A 15,951-nucleotide genomic window follows, 5' to 3' on the forward strand; every position below is an offset into this window, starting at 1 on the left:
GATGAGGAAGCTGGTGTAACAAAAATTTATTCAGATACATCCATCTAATTGTCTGTCTGTCTGTCTGTCTGTCTATCTATCTATCTATCCCTGTGTAGACTGTATAGTACGGAGACCTACTATCTTGAATCTAATCTTAGATCTCATCTCCAGATACCCTTCCCTACTCTCCCTCAACCTCCAGTATAATAAACGATCTATCTATCTATCTATCTATCTATCTATCTATATATCTATCTATCTATCTATCTATATATTTATCTATCTAATCTATCTATATATATATCTATCTGTCTATTTATATATTTATCTGTCTATTCATCTATCTAATCTATCTATCTATATATCTATCTTTCTAGCTATCTATCTATCTTTCTATCTATATATAAATTTATTTCTCTATCTGTATATCTATTTTTCTACTTATCTATCTATCTATCTATTTGTCTTATATTTCACAACTATTCTTTATTTTATATTCATTTCACAATAATTCTTCATAAATTCAATTTATATTCATTTCACAATTATTATTCTTCTTGTTCATTTTATATTCATTTCATTATTATTATTCTTCTTATTTATCTTATATTCATTTCATAATTATTATTATTCTTATTCATCTTATATTCATTTCATCATTATTATTCTTCTTAATCATCTTATATATTCCTTTCATAATTACTATTCTTCTTATTCATCTTATATTCATTTCACAATTGTTATTCTTTTTATTCATCTTATATTCATTTCATAATTATTATTCTTCTTATTCATCTTACGAAGACGACTGTTGGACTCAAGTTGTGATTTTAAATAGTCCAATTAGCTGAAACTCAGAAGTTGCGTTGTGTACACATTACACAAACACATTTAACTTGATAAGTTGATTTTAAAGAATGCTACAGTAGTAACCAGAAATTTCTGGAATAGGAAGACGACTTTTAACCTGTGAATATGACTTAAGATATTCCAATAAGCACGGGAAACAGAAATTATTCAGTGTAAACAGACCCATTTCCTTTGATTATTTGCTTTGAAAAACAACATCAAATACACTTACGTATTGCTATAAAGTCGTCTTCCTATTTCGGAGTTATCTGGTTATGACTCTATCTTATTTGCAGCAGCATCAAACACACATAACCTCGGTTCCTTTCACACTTATTTTGGGGTCTCATTGGAGATGTCAACGCGATTATACAGAATTGTAACCAGACAACTTAGGAAAGCTTTTCTTCTTCGCTCCTTCAATTCAAAATTTATGCTCAAGATTTTTTACTTAATAATTGTTGTAATTATTCAATGATGTTTAATTTTAAATTTACTTTTTACGATTAAATCAAATATAAATTAAACAAATTTATGCGAAATTTCGTTGAAAAAAGAAAAAAGACGACATATTCACTGTTTTCTTGCTACCACTATGCATATATAAATATATATTTATAAATATATGCCTGTTTTGATTTGAATATATTGAATGAGATACTGATACTATCAGATCCAGTTTGTATCCTAATCTGTCTATCTTGGTCCAAACCAAAGACCTTAAATAAAAGACAGACCACAAAATATGTATTTTGTTATTTTGCGGTACTATTCTTTTCTTGACAAATTTCAATTTTTTTTTTAATCTTTGTGAAGAAACAATCTCAAGAACTGACGAGGGTCAACCCAGACCGAAATATATTTTCAATAAATGTGGAACTAACATCTACTTTTTTACTCTACAGAGGTTTGGTCCATCACCACCACTGAATTTTAAATTTCAATACTTTTCACGAAAATCTTTATAATTGGGAGAAAATATTCCCACAACCTCTACTTTTAGAGGTTTTTGAATATTTTCTCCCGAAACACTTTATTTTGTATGTTTTTGTTATATTTCATAAATAAATAATTTTTTACTTTTTACTTTACAATTAAAAGGTTGATTCAATTGTTGTACTGTATCGTTTTGCCTGATTAGTCTGCATGTGTACTGTACAGCTTGCTCAGGATGTTTAAAGTCGGCCCGGTACTTGAAATAAATCAGAGTTTACAGTGTTTCACTACAAAGCCCTACATTTAAAATAATATTTTTACGTTTCATAAATAACGTCAAATTCAAAAATCTGGTGTCATTGAAAAACTGTGATCTTTACAAAAATAACACAACATTTTTCTGAGCTCTAAAAACTAAACCTTTGGTCTACATCTATCTCTCTATCTACCTATGTTAGTATCTATATATCTAAAGTTGAACAACGCCTCGCCCCAACCCTCTCCTATCTATTGACACCATCTCTCTTTAATGAATGGCAGAGACACTCAATTCTTTATTAGAATCAACTTTATAGATTTCTGTCTTTCTTTCCGCCTCAAATTTGGCCGTTTTTAGTTGCCTTATTCGTTGTGATTTCAAGTAGCTCTTCGTTCACGCAAATCTGCCCCTTTAGTAAAAGTAAATTCAGCCTATGACCGTGTCAACCTTGTTACACCAGCTAGTCCTGTCCATAGGGCTAGGTACAGTACAAACTGGGACCGGAAAGGTTGACCCGGCTCAGAAATTCAAATGTACTACAGCTGCCCGTGCTTAGTACAGGGGTCTGTTCGATTAAGAACTAGGTACCCTTTAAATCCTTTAAATCATTATCATTTTGCTAAATGAAAAAGAAATCCTGATGCTTCTCTTCGTAAACTGTTTATATTCAGTAGCTCTGTAAAACAGATTGCAGATTTATGCAATAGTGATGTTCCGTAAAACAGATTGCAAATTTATTAATTAGTGACTTATTTGTGAAACTGATTGCAGATTTATTAATCAGTGATTTTTCTGTTTAACAGATTGCAGATTTATGCAATAGTGATTTATTCGTAAAACAGATTGTAGACTTATGCAATAGTGATTTATCTGTAAATTAGCTTGCAGATTTATGCAATAGTGATTTATCCGTAAAACAGATTACAAATTTATTAATTAGTGACTTTTTGTGAAACAGATTGCAGATTTATGCAATAGTGATTTATCTGTAAAACAGATTGCATATTTATTAATTGTGTGATTTATCTGTTAAACAGATTACAAATTTATGCAATCATGATTTATCTGTAAAACAGATTGCAGATTTATGCAATAGTGATTTTCCATGAAACAGATTGCAGATTTATGCAATAGTGATTTTCCATGAAACAGATTGCAGATTTATGCAATAGTGATTTATCTGTAAAACAGCTTGCAGATTTTGCAATAGTGATTTATCTGTAAAACAGCTTGCAGATTATGCAATAACAGGCACTTTTAAAAATCACCAATCGAGTTTAAATTTTTTCGAAACATGTCGATTGGGTGTCTAAAATTGCGCCTATAACCACTGAATATTGCCAGACGGATTTTTTGGTACCCATATCGACATATTTTGACGAAAAAAAATATTTTTGTTTGCACAAAAACCTGATGCGCTTCATGAATTAAAAAGTGAGAACATTTTTTGTTTTGTTTTGCTATTTTATTATAGAAACTTGTAAGACACGTGCTGAAAGGATCTGAATATTTTTATCAAAAATTTGCCAAATTGTCCCAAAATTAAAGGGAGATCCTCCAATAAAATAATTGAAAGGCGGGACACTGTGAACTAAAATTAGGCGGGATGATAGTTCTCTACCTGTGTGTTCAGTTAGCTGCAGTACTGTACACTCACAAATGTTTACTAATATTGATATACTATAGGTTAGGCCAGAATCAACTTATAATAAACAAATATGCAGTACGCTCTAGGTATAGTTCATGGCCTATACAATTAGTAAAGGATCAGCGTTCATCATCACTCTATACACTATAACCTCGTTGGGTCAAGTTCATTCGACTTTGCTAGTAAACTCATAACTTCTCACGTTTTGATTTTACTCACCAGAATGAGAAAAATGAATTTATCTGGTTGCCTGTTAGAAATTCAAAACTTTTTTTAAAAATAATTCTTCAATTTAAGAGGAGTTCTAATTGAAAACAATACGATTTCAATAAACGTTCAATTTACTTTAGTTTGGTGTGTGCAGTACTTATTTATAACCTGAACGCCGGGCACTTCATCAGCTTCAGCTAATGTTTATTATAAATGCTGTTTCTTTTACATTAAAACTAGTTCTAAAATTGTTCTAATACATGATTACAGAGAATGTAAACAAACTCTTTGAGATCAAATCTATCACACTCCTCTGTCGCTTTAGTAATTGTAAATTGGCAGTACAGGCCTGCAGGCCTGCACAGGTTGGTCCAGTACAGTCCTGCAGGCCTGCACAGGTTGGTCCAGCTCGGATATTCAAATGTACACTGGTTAGGCGTGATTTTTATCTATTCAACTTTATATAAATCTTTCATTTTTTAACTTCAGATTTTAATTTGACAAAGAAATCAACTATTCATTATTATGTTTCACGTTTTATTTATCTATATGTATCTATATATCTATAAATATAATAAATATAATATATATATATATCTACCTATCTGCTATATCCTTTATATTCTGGTAAAATATTTGAATATTGGGCCAGAATCCTGTTATCAGTTTCTTCAGGGCTATTTATCCAAACATCATATTTTATATAAATATATATCTAAATACAAGGTGTCCCAATAATTATAGTTTCAGTAGAAGTAAATATTTCCTTTTCTGATAGCGCTAATTGGATAATGAGATAGATAGGAAGATAGATGTTACCGCCAAACTATTTCTATTGGTTCAGAATAGACATCAAACACGTGACTGAACCCTGATTGGATCAGGTGCTAATGGACTCGGCATACAGGAGTGATGAGAATTGGGGGATGTTTTCAAGTTACATAGTTGCAGGGAGGTTGTAATCTAATAGATGATTCGTATGCAACAGTTTAGATTTTCTTTGTTCATGCTTTGATTGTTATACAGTATATACTGTTATATTTCGTAAAACGAGAAAATTATAAAATGAATTGAGTCTTTGCCACAAATGATATTGTTTAAAATTTCAATCCCGATATGTTTGCAACCCGATGCCGTGGACCTTTGATATTTTAAAAACATAAAGTTTTTATATCAAATACAGATTGATATTCACATATAATACGTCCAAAGGTTTTCATCACCAGCGTTCTGTAGGAGAAACCAAAACAGTTTTTTCCCATTCCCAAACCGGAATCGAAATGTTGAATAATTTTAGTGAAAACATTTTACAGAAGTCAAGATGTTCTTGATCATTACAAATTGTTCATCTTATAAGTTTATTATCTAAGTTGAATTAACACTTTTAAAAATCAGGCAAAAGTGTATTACGCAAGTACTGTAAAATTTATAACTGTGCTTTAAAATTCAATTATGTCTTTTATTTTGAATTGTACAAATTTTAAATCCATTTTCTGGGACACCCCTTGGTCTCTGACAGTCTGCCCACAGCTTCAAAGTTTAAACACAATTCATACACATCAATCACAATCTTCAGTATCCTTTACTTTTCCTTGATATATACTATATTCATTCCCTGGTCTTACTAGTCATTCCCAGGTCAAACTAGTCATTCCTTGGTCATACTGCTAGTCATTCTTTGGTCCTACTACTAGTCATTCCCAGGTCATACTAGTCATTCCCAGGTCATACTAGTCATTCCCAGGTCATACTAGTCATTCCCATGGTCTTCCTAGTTATTCCCAGTTTATTAACTTGTCGTTCCCAGGTCATACTAGTCATTCCCAGGTCATACTAGTCATTCCCAGGTCATACTAGTCATTCCCAGGTCATACTAGTCATTCCCATGGTCTTCCTAGTTATTCCCAGTTTATTAACTTGTCGTTCCCAGGTCATACTAGGCATTCCTTTGCTACTAGTCATTCCTTTGTCATAGTACTAGTCATTCCTAGGTCATACTAGTCATTGCTTTGTCATACTACTAGTCATTCCCAGGTCATACTAGTCATTTTTAGGTCATACAAGTCATTCTCTGGTCTTATTAGTTATTCGTTGGTCCTACTAGTCATTCCCTGGTCTTACTAGTCATTCCCAGGTTACACCAGTCTTTCCTTGGTCATACTAGTCATTCCCAGGTCATACTATTCATTCCTTAGTCAAATTAGTCATTCCTTGGTCATACTAGTATTTCCCAGGACATACTAGTCATTCCTTTGTCATAGTAGTCATTCCCTAGTCAAACTAGTCATTCCCAGGTCATACTAGTCATTCCTTGGTCATACCGGTCATTCCCAGGTCATACTAGTCATTCCCTGGTCTTACGAGTCATTCATAGGTCATACTAGTCATTCCTTTGTCATACTACTAGTCACTCCTTTGTCATACTACTAGTAGTTCCCAGGNAAATTGATTATTTATAGTTGTAGGACGACATTTGAAATCTTCTCATAAATATAGTTTTGAAACAAACTATCAGTGGTCGATTATGAGGGGTCATGTTTAATGTTTATTTTCTTTTCTCTCCATGCTTTAGAAGTTGTATTTTAATAAAGCATTGCATTTATTGTTAACAGTGTAAATATAGGGTGTACATGTACTGCATTATAAATGTACTGTGCAACATATGTTAGGGCTGGGCACGTTCTGGATTTCATGCCAGCCGTTCCGTAAACTGTTTTTTTTTATTTCCGGCAGCCGTTCGTTTTTTTGTATAAAACGGACAGTTCGTCTCGTCAACGGTATTTTCCGTTACTTTAAACAGCTGCCGTTTGTTAAGGATCACAATATTAACGACGTTAACGGCAGATATTTTAGAATAGAATTCAAGCCGTTATCGATTATTTCATGCACACATATTTGAACAAATTCAAAAACATAAAAACATAAAAAAAAAATATCAAAATGCAAAAAATTCAATAATTCATTTAACAAGCAGGGGGAAAACAGAAAACAGCAATCAAATATTTTGAAATTTCATGCAAATTTAAACAGAAAAGAGAACATAGATTGCCGTTAATTTGTAGCACAATAGTTTCGTTTTTGTTTCCAGTTTCTGATGTCCAGGTTCTAATATCCAGTTTCGGATGTCTGGTTTCTAATACCCACTTTCTGATGTCCCGTCTCTATAGATATCCAGTTTCTGATGTCCGGTTTCTAATATCCAGTTTCTGATGTCCGGTTTCTAATATTCAGTTTCTGATGTCGGGTTTCTAATATCCAGTTTCTGATGTCCGGTTTCTAATACCCAGTTTCTAATATTCACTTTCTGATGTCTGGTTTCTAATATCCAGTTTCTGATGTCCTGTTTCTAACATCCAGTTTCTGATGTCTAGTTTCTATTGTCCGGTTAATAAAATCTGGACGCTGATGCTGCAATCTCTGGTACACCGTTTATATGACCTCATGTACTTTGTATCTGATCAAGGTTGTAATGCAAGGAAAGTTATTTCAGAGGTGTACGCATTTTTCGCACTGCAGTGTACTGTCTTTGGGCGGAAACGTAAACACAAGACGGATGTAAGAGCCTGACATGGAATCCATGTTCACAAAAATAATCTATGAAATATTCTGGTCATAGGAAACTATGATGTGAATTTTCAAAATTATAAAAATAAAATGTTTTTAACCTCCTCGGATACTAGAGTAAAACTGATCTGATCGGAGAAAGGTTAGAGTAGATCTGATGCATCTATTCTTGTTTACAATGTCCGCACAGAGAGAACTGGTTTCAAAATGTACTTAGAGTATACGCGACCACAATTAACTTTCGTTGCATTAGTACCTTGGTATCTGATTTTCGTTTTATGGTGACAATTTTCTAGTACACATTTATTGACACCCATATGTAAAATAATTCTACCTCAGGTTGTTTACTTGATATACACTAATGAAACAAAAGTTAATTCATTTAGCTTTATTTCAATTGTCAAACAATTTTTAAAAAATCATGAAAACATTCTTCAGTATGATTTCATTTCATTTCATATATTAACTTTATCACACATTTTTCTTGATTAAGGCTAAAAGTAATTATTAAAAATAAATAAAATAAGAATCAAAAATAATTTCTAAAGGAACTTAAAACGAAATTCTAAGGGACCCTTCATTTTTAGACTGGCCCATTTACATCGGTATTCTTAAAACTCAATGTCTCAGTAACACCAATGAAGATGATATTAATCTTTCCGTGATGAGAACAATCAAATTCTTACAAATTTTTTTCATTGTAGCTCCATCATAAATGTGCGAGTAACTGTAAAAGAAGAATATCTCATTCATATTTGATCTGATTAAGGTTACGCGCAAGGGTATACGTTGGAAATAGGAAATGCCAATCTTCAAAATAAGAGTCAATTGAAATTACGTCCATTTAGTTTCCATTTGAGGATTTTAGCAATTTATTATTTCAACTTAAACTTGCACACTTACTATATATAAAGTGACTAATTCAACACACAGTGCATTTAAGACTTAAAGAATTTGTTTTTAGAAGTTCTTGTAAGAGGCATTGATCAGATATCAAAATAAAAATATATTGCCATTGATATTAAGATGCACGCCAGGCATGTGGTACAGGGTGTCCCACGAAACATGAAAGTTGGTGAATAGTTTTAAATGTCTTCTTCCATATATTTTATTTAATATTTCATTATTCTCTTTAGTATTAAACAACTTAACTAATTATGGAAGAAGACATTTTAAACTATTAGCCAACTGTCATGTTTCTTGGGACACCCTGTATATTCAAAATATTTGAGAAAAGCCATTTAATGCTCGAATCTATGTTAGCAAAGATTTTTTTTAATGATATCTGTCTCTACAAATATTTAAATAATCCAAAGAAAATATTTGTTTAAGCAAATGTTGCGTTTCCATCAGAACCATCTCCAGGGATATAATCTGCTATTTCACCATCCTCAGAAGTATCAAGCAGAAACATAGCGTTTCCAGCATCCTACAACAGTTTAGGAACAATTAAACATGTTTAGAAAACCTTTCTGGATGGCAGTGAGAGGCTTCGGTTCAAGTTTATCTTGACTAATGCTAGTTTAACCATCTCTCTCTCTCTCTCTCTTGTTAAAAAAATCCTGACTTGGAACATTTTTAAATGGTTAAAACCCAAATGCATGCAATTGCAAGTTTGATTTGCAGTTTTTGAAATTTTAAGCTTTAGGAATTTAAGTGCTTCATGTACTATAATACAGGAATTGAGTCTTTGCCCATAACTGAATTGATTTATTCCTATATTTTTGCAACTTGATGGTGCAAGCTAATCTCAAATTTAGATCATTTGATCTAACAGAGTTCTAAGTTTGAAATCTTTAAGGTTAAACTACATTTTGGGATGCAAAGATATTAAGATTTATAAATTTTAAAAAGTGACCAAATTCCTAAGTGCTTTAAATAAAAAAAAATCCTGAACTGTTCGTAAAATAAAAGTATCAAAACTTTCAAAGCAGAATACAATTTTACTAAAATTGATTATTTATAACTTTATTAGGTTACCTCGCCTACAGGTTGGGCCTGTCTCTTATTCTCCATATTTGCCAACTGCCCCAGCACAGAATCAATCTATTTCAAAATTCTTGGTTTCTTTTAAAAGTTAAAACTGTGAATATTTTGTTTAAAGTTATATAAAATGCGAAAAAAATATGATCCATTAATTAATGGATTTTTCAATTTTTAACTTTTGTTTCTTTTTTTGAGGAGTGGTACGAGCTAAAGTTTTGGAAAAATTCAAGACGATTTATTATATAAAAATGTAAGATGCTTAAATTTGTTTATCCTTCTAGAACAAATTCTAACCTTTGTTATTACAGATCCAATTGAGTATTCAAGCTTCTCCACTTTTCTTTCCAAACTAAATAAGATAAAAATTTCTAAATAGTTTTGTTAGTCTGATCGCATATATCTTCGTATTATTGTTTATATTAAACATTTTTAAATACATATTTTGTTGGTCTTCTGGTTTTGGGACCTCACACGACCCCAAAGTAGGTTCAAGGATATTTAGATTTTTATAAATCCACGAGTGAAAATAGTAAAATCCGTGAAAATTTTTTATCATGCGTTAGTTTAATTTTAGAAGAAAAACAGCCACAGATATAGCAACAATAGAAAGTTAAAACGAGGATAGGCGCGAAGCACACTTATAGAAACCTCGTCTGAAATATACTTGAAAGACATATACAAAAATAACATTAAACACTTCTTAATTAAACTTACAGATCAAACTCTCGGTTAGTTACAAGTTGAGCCAAATCTTTCTTTCTTACACCACTAAAAAAATCATTATTAAGTATTTATAGTTGAAATGTTTAAACAACAGATTTTCAGAATTTAATTTTTTTTCTTTAAATTTTTTTCCTTTTTGTAGATTTTACGAAAAAAAGAATAACTAAAAATAAATGATAGCAATTTTAATTTTTTGTCCTGCATTTTATTTTTTGGACTAATTTTTAATGATGGTTGGTCGTTGTAAATTATATGTTTTTTTAAATTAACAATGGTTGTTTGTTAACGATTGTTGATCGTTAACAACTATGAAAATCTTACTCTGGTCCCTCCTCTTCTTCGTCAGAACTCACATTCAACTCCTCCACAGCATCCCCGCTCTCCTGGACATCAAGAATACCATCTCCGTTAGCATCCATCCTGCTGAAGAACAGCTCTATCTCTGCACTCGAGAAATCACACCTAAAACAATTATTGGTTTTAGAGGTCAGTCAGAGGATGAGACTTCAGATAGTATTTCGTTTATAAAGAAGACACTTCGAAAAATGCTTCAACGCAGAACTTAATCTGGTAATTAGGGCGGCTTAAGTCTTCCTCCCCCCGTACATCCTTGAAATCATCTATGCATTGTTTTTGCCAGAATCAAAGATCAAAATTGAGATATAGATTAAAATTAAGCTTAACCCTATCCCAGTTGGGCATTTTTTGTCTAATATAGATGATTTTTTCCTGATAGAGATAAGTGTGACACATATTCCTATACCAACTTTTTCAGGTCAGCTCATTAAAATTAGACGTTAAAAGTTAGGGTGCTAGTGCTAAAATCAAATGTTTGTCGGAAAAATGTATAAAAATATTTTTATTTTATTTTAACAAAACTAATATTTGTGTGTGTTTTGCTAAAGGAATTTAGTCTTTGCCACAAACTCTGACTTTCTAATCCTTTTATCTTTGGAATCCATTTTGTCTTGGATCGTTGCTATTTCAAATTGTGAGTTCTGTTACTTTTAGATAAAAAAATCTCAGTTTACAATAGCAAAGGTATACACATCAGGTTGTAAAGATATAGAGGTGAGAAAATTAAATTTTGTGGTAAAAACTCATTTTTTGTCTTCAATTAGGAAGATGGGAAAAGTAAGTTTGAGCCATTCTAACGTATTAAGTCATCTTGAAGCGATTTAAGAAAAACAAATTCTTAGACTTACCTTTTCAAATCTGCACGAAGCTCTTCATAAGTAACAACTCCATCTGAGTTTGCAAGCTTTATAGCATTCTCAATATCAATCATCTTATCACGCATAGCAACAGATCCAATTATGTTATTGTATCCCCTCATGAAGAAATCAGAAATCTCAAATTGAACCTAAAATATCAAAATTCTAGCAAATTGAAAATAATTTTTTAGATCACAAATAATATAATTTTCACATTTTTTCTGTTTTTTAGCACTTTTTAGCTTACTAGACAAGTCATATTTTGTTGCGAGCCAAACAAATTAAACTAAGTAATTCAAGAACAGCAACAGTTTTAAAGTACGAAGTATACTCGTTTTAATTGTATAATCCTTGCAACCTGATGACGTTGACATGTTTTTTTTTTTTTAAATTTTTAGTTCTGAAATTTTGCTACTTAGATCTAAGATTAAAATATGAAAGATATTAATTAAAAAATCAGAGTTTGATTCACGTAATCAATTGAAGAATTGAGTTTTTGCCATAATTACTGGTTTTCTAATTACTATATCTTTGAACCCAATCTCGTAGATTTTAGTTATTTTAAACTATGAAATAATAATCTAAGTTTGAAAAACCAAAGGTTAACACCATCAGGTTGCAAAATTAGAAATATTATAGGTTATACTCTCTATAAAAAATCAAAGGTTAACACACCATCAGGTTGCAAAATTAGAAATATTGAGTTTGTGACAAAAACTCATTTGTATAACCTTTGTCTCCTCCATCTCTGCCTTGACCTCGCTGTATGTATCGTTGATGATGGCGAGGAACATGTTGAGAAGGATGAAGAAAACGATGAAGATGTAGAAGAAGAAGAATCCAGGTCCAAGAATATAATGAGCTCCTTGTAAAGCGATAAAATCAAAATCTCCCAGCATAGCACGCATCAACGTCATTCTAGATTAGTAATTCTTCTTTAAATCGAAAAGGGTTAAAGCAAAAGTTTTAATCAAACTTAAAATAACATATTATAAACCTAATCCAATCAATTAAACTTTTAACCCCCTTGTTCAAACTTTTAAATACAATATTGTATTGGTAAACAACCCTGCTTTTTCAAACTATTAAAAAGAATATTTTAAAAAAATTAATATTTTTAAAAATATCTTATCAATCGTATTTCTTAGACGACAGAATTTACAAATCAATACTTACGCTGAGTGCATAACATCTGCAAAATATTCCAGTTTTGTGCCAAAAATCAGGTTCGCAAACTGGGCAAAAGCCATGAAAATGATTTGGAACATAAACAGGAAAGCCAACACATCCGGGGCACATCTTAATAAAAATTTTTGAAGGTGGCTCGGACCATAAAAAGAGGAGAATGTGGCTCGGAGGAGCAATTGTTGTGGCTGGCCTTCCTCCTTTTTTGCAGGTACTTTTCAATCTCCAAATAAACTTCATACAAAGGATCAAAATCTTTATAATTTGAGTATTAGAAAATGTCAAAAAAAGTTCAGAAAAAAATTATCGTTTTTTCAAAAGTTTGCTTGAAAAAAAACATTTGTTTACTAAAAAACATGTTCTTTTTTTAGCTGTTTTGAAAAAACTATAGTTTTTCATTTCTTGACACGATCTAAGTTCGTTTGTTGTTAGTTTTTTTGTTCTCGAAAATATCGTCCGTTCCCAAAAATGATGCCCATCTCTAGTTTTGTACTGACCTAGCCAGGGTATCCTGGAGTTGAACCATAGTCCTGTTAAATGTAATATACTTGAAGATCTTGAGCCAGCAGAAGAAAACGTTTATAGCAAATATAATATTAACCAGCTCATTCCACCAGCTAATACCATCAAAATTACCAAAGGTCTCAGGCTGGGCCAGCAGGGGCTAAACACAGGATTACATAATAAAGTTAAAGCAAGGCAAAAACAAGGTTTACATAATAAGGTTAAAGCAAGGCAAAAACAAGGGTTACATAATAAAGTTAGATACTTGGAATGTGCCTTAATGTACTAAAAATGTCGTCTTCATAGCCATAAACACTCTAAGTCCTCATATGGCATAACTGGTTATTGACGGGAGCTGAATGCTGGGCAATATTCCGTTGTTTTCTAAAATTAACGGAAGAATCCATGAATGAACGGCAAAAACTTTTTTTTTTTACGATCGGAAATCCTTTTCTCTGATTGGTTAAGATTTTTCCCGGGAAATTAAAATTTCCCTTTAGGGTTATATTGAGAAAGTTGAATATTTAAGTAGCAACTCATTATTTTAAAGAACTTTTAAGCTATATAGCTTAAGTTATATACCATAAATTTTGCGCAATCTTTAGTGTTAAACTCAGTATAGGTAAAATTAAGCATTCGGGCAGTGTATCGGACTGAGAGGACTCCGGCAGTGGGTACAAAAATGCCCAGCTGTTGGCCTAAAGTCAGGAGCAGGTGTTGGAAAAATAAAAAAAATTACAACAGCCTCTAACTNCCCCCCCCCCATTAGGAATAGGGTTAAGTCATCTCTTTCGACTGTCATGTTTTGTTAAACACTCCTTAATTTGAAAGGATGAAAATAATTGTTATTGGAGAAAAGGTAAATATTTAAAATTATATAAAATGTAAATTCATAATATTTTCATAAAATTATATTATGTAATTTTTAATTTTAGAACTATGAATATTTAAAAACCAAAATATTGTGACAATAAAAATGAAAAAAGAATAATTTAAAGATTTGCAGACCTGTAGTAAGCTTCCAACTACTAGTTCTACATAAACATTAACAGCAATATAGAATATAGAAACCATAAGAAGAATTAGATCCATTATGTTCCAAGCATTCTTGAAATACTCAGATTTCCTCTTTCTAAATATATTAATTATAAAGTTGGAGTTTTTTAATAATGAATATTAAAGGCGGTGTTGGAAAAATTAAAGGGGGTATATGCTGATATTGAATAGAATTCGGTATCGATCGCTTAAAATTTTACTTTTGGGTCATTTTTTATAAACAGATTTTGGAAATCATGCAAATCAATGTCATGGATTTTCTTTCAATTTGGCAAACAGCTAGCATATCATGAGAAAACTTTAAATCCATAATTCTCTGTCCTTCTAAAATTCCGGCCTTGAGCCAATTTTCGTCCCAATTGGCAAAAACTTTTATTGTTAGTTAAGATATAAAGCTAATGTAAGCGCCATTCCTTTACTACTTACTATTAGAATAAATTTTAATTATAAGAAGATTTTTTTATTTTACTTAACTATTGTATATGCTCGGAAATTTTATTTATATTTTTTGACCTAAACATTTTAAATTCTTTTTTTTTGTATTTTCTTGTAGCTAGAGCTACAAAGGTTTGACCTTGATTTGAAAATGATTTTTTAAAAATTAGCATTGCAAAGACAAATTTCCAATATTTCCAATATTTCTTCAATTGTATAGTCGAAGACAACTTACGATATTTCCAATATTTCTTCAATAATATAGTAGAAGAAATATATATAGAAGATAGATAGAAGATAGATAATATATATAGAAGACAACTTACGATATTTCCAATATTTCTTAAATGATATAGTAGAAGACAACTTACGATATTTCCAATATTTCTTAAATGATATAGTAGAAGACAACTTACGATATTTCCAATATTTCTTCAATAGTATAGTAGAAGACAACTTACGATATTTCCAATATTTCTTCAATAATATAGTAGAAGACAACTTACGATATTTCCAATATTTCTTCAATAATATAGTAGAAGACAAGGCAAGCAAACACGAGTTGAACTCCAAACACAAAATAATCCCCTGGGTTTACTCGGTGCAGCAGCTAGACAAAAAGAAATTATTTTTTTAAATAACAAAAGTGGTTTTTTTTGCACACGTTTGCGTCAATGTCAGTCTTCTTTAAATGTCTGTATAGATTAAATTCATTCTTTATTTAAAAATTTCCATATAAATGGGTAAGAAAATGAGAAAAACAAACGATGGAGGAACTAATGAAAATTGAAAACAACCCTTTTTTAAAAAAAAAGTACGAATTTTCCAAAATATTTTTTAAAAAAGAACGAAATGGGTTGTTTACCATGAGCGGACGATCTGAGCAAATAATAAGAATACAAACCGAACACGCCCATCTCTAATTTGAACAAACCTGAATTGTCCTCACGTCCATTTTACCAATAATTCCTCCTGTTGGTGGAAATTCAAAAACAAATTTGACCACAGAGAAGAAGTTGACGTTAGCGTTGTACAAGGTAAAATCAATGACAAGAAGGCGGGATGCCCTTGACAGCCATAGAAATTCACGGAGATCCTGAACAATTATGGAATAGTGTTTTCATCATTCAAAAACTCTGCATAAGATTTTTATTCAATTGTAAAACATGATACAAGTTATCATCACAATAAGGTAAGATGCGTTTATATCAATATCATAAAGACGACTTTTGAATTTAATTTAAAGTTTACAAGTATACATGAGAAGCTGTTTATTGTCGCTTCTCTTTGTTTCCCATGTTTATGTGTATCCATGCTATTTGAAAGATTGGAATGAAATCAAAATTTAAATCGAAAGTCGTCTTTATTGATTTGTATAAACGACGACTACTGTATTATAC

At 31.2% G+C, this 15,951-nt stretch overlaps 1 protein-coding gene across 2 annotated transcripts in view; it reads right to left on the minus strand.

Moving 5' to 3' along the window:
- Positions 1-8,611: 8,611 nt before the first annotated feature.
- Positions 8,612-15,951, minus strand: part of LOC111705861 (polycystic kidney disease 2-like 1 protein) — a 20,053-nt gene continuing 12,713 nt past the window's right edge. For both annotated transcript variants that reach the window (XM_023478559.1, XM_023478558.1), the window contains exons 15-26: positions 15,486-15,647; positions 15,058-15,161; positions 14,069-14,192; positions 13,054-13,220; positions 12,548-12,670; positions 12,103-12,289; positions 11,363-11,520; positions 10,479-10,619; positions 10,149-10,202; positions 9,729-9,783; positions 9,429-9,494; positions 8,612-8,877 (exon numbers count right to left, since the gene is read on the minus strand). In XM_023478559.1, the coding sequence (XP_023334327.1) occupies positions 8,776-8,877; positions 9,429-9,494; positions 9,729-9,783; positions 10,149-10,202; positions 10,479-10,619; positions 11,363-11,520; positions 12,103-12,289; positions 12,548-12,670; positions 13,054-13,220; positions 14,069-14,192; positions 15,058-15,161; positions 15,486-15,647 (1,443 nt within the window). In that variant the 3' untranslated portion in view covers positions 8,612-8,775. The remainder of the gene's footprint in view (positions 8,878-9,428; positions 9,495-9,728; positions 9,784-10,148; positions 10,203-10,478; positions 10,620-11,362; positions 11,521-12,102; positions 12,290-12,547; positions 12,671-13,053; positions 13,221-14,068; positions 14,193-15,057; positions 15,162-15,485; positions 15,648-15,951) is intronic.

Source organism: Eurytemora carolleeae, unplaced genomic scaffold (genome assembly GCF_000591075.1).
Source record: "Eurytemora carolleeae unplaced genomic scaffold, Eaff_2.0 scaffold684, whole genome shotgun sequence".
In the NCBI taxonomy this organism is placed as follows: Eukaryota; Metazoa; Arthropoda; class Copepoda; order Calanoida; family Temoridae; genus Eurytemora; species Eurytemora carolleeae.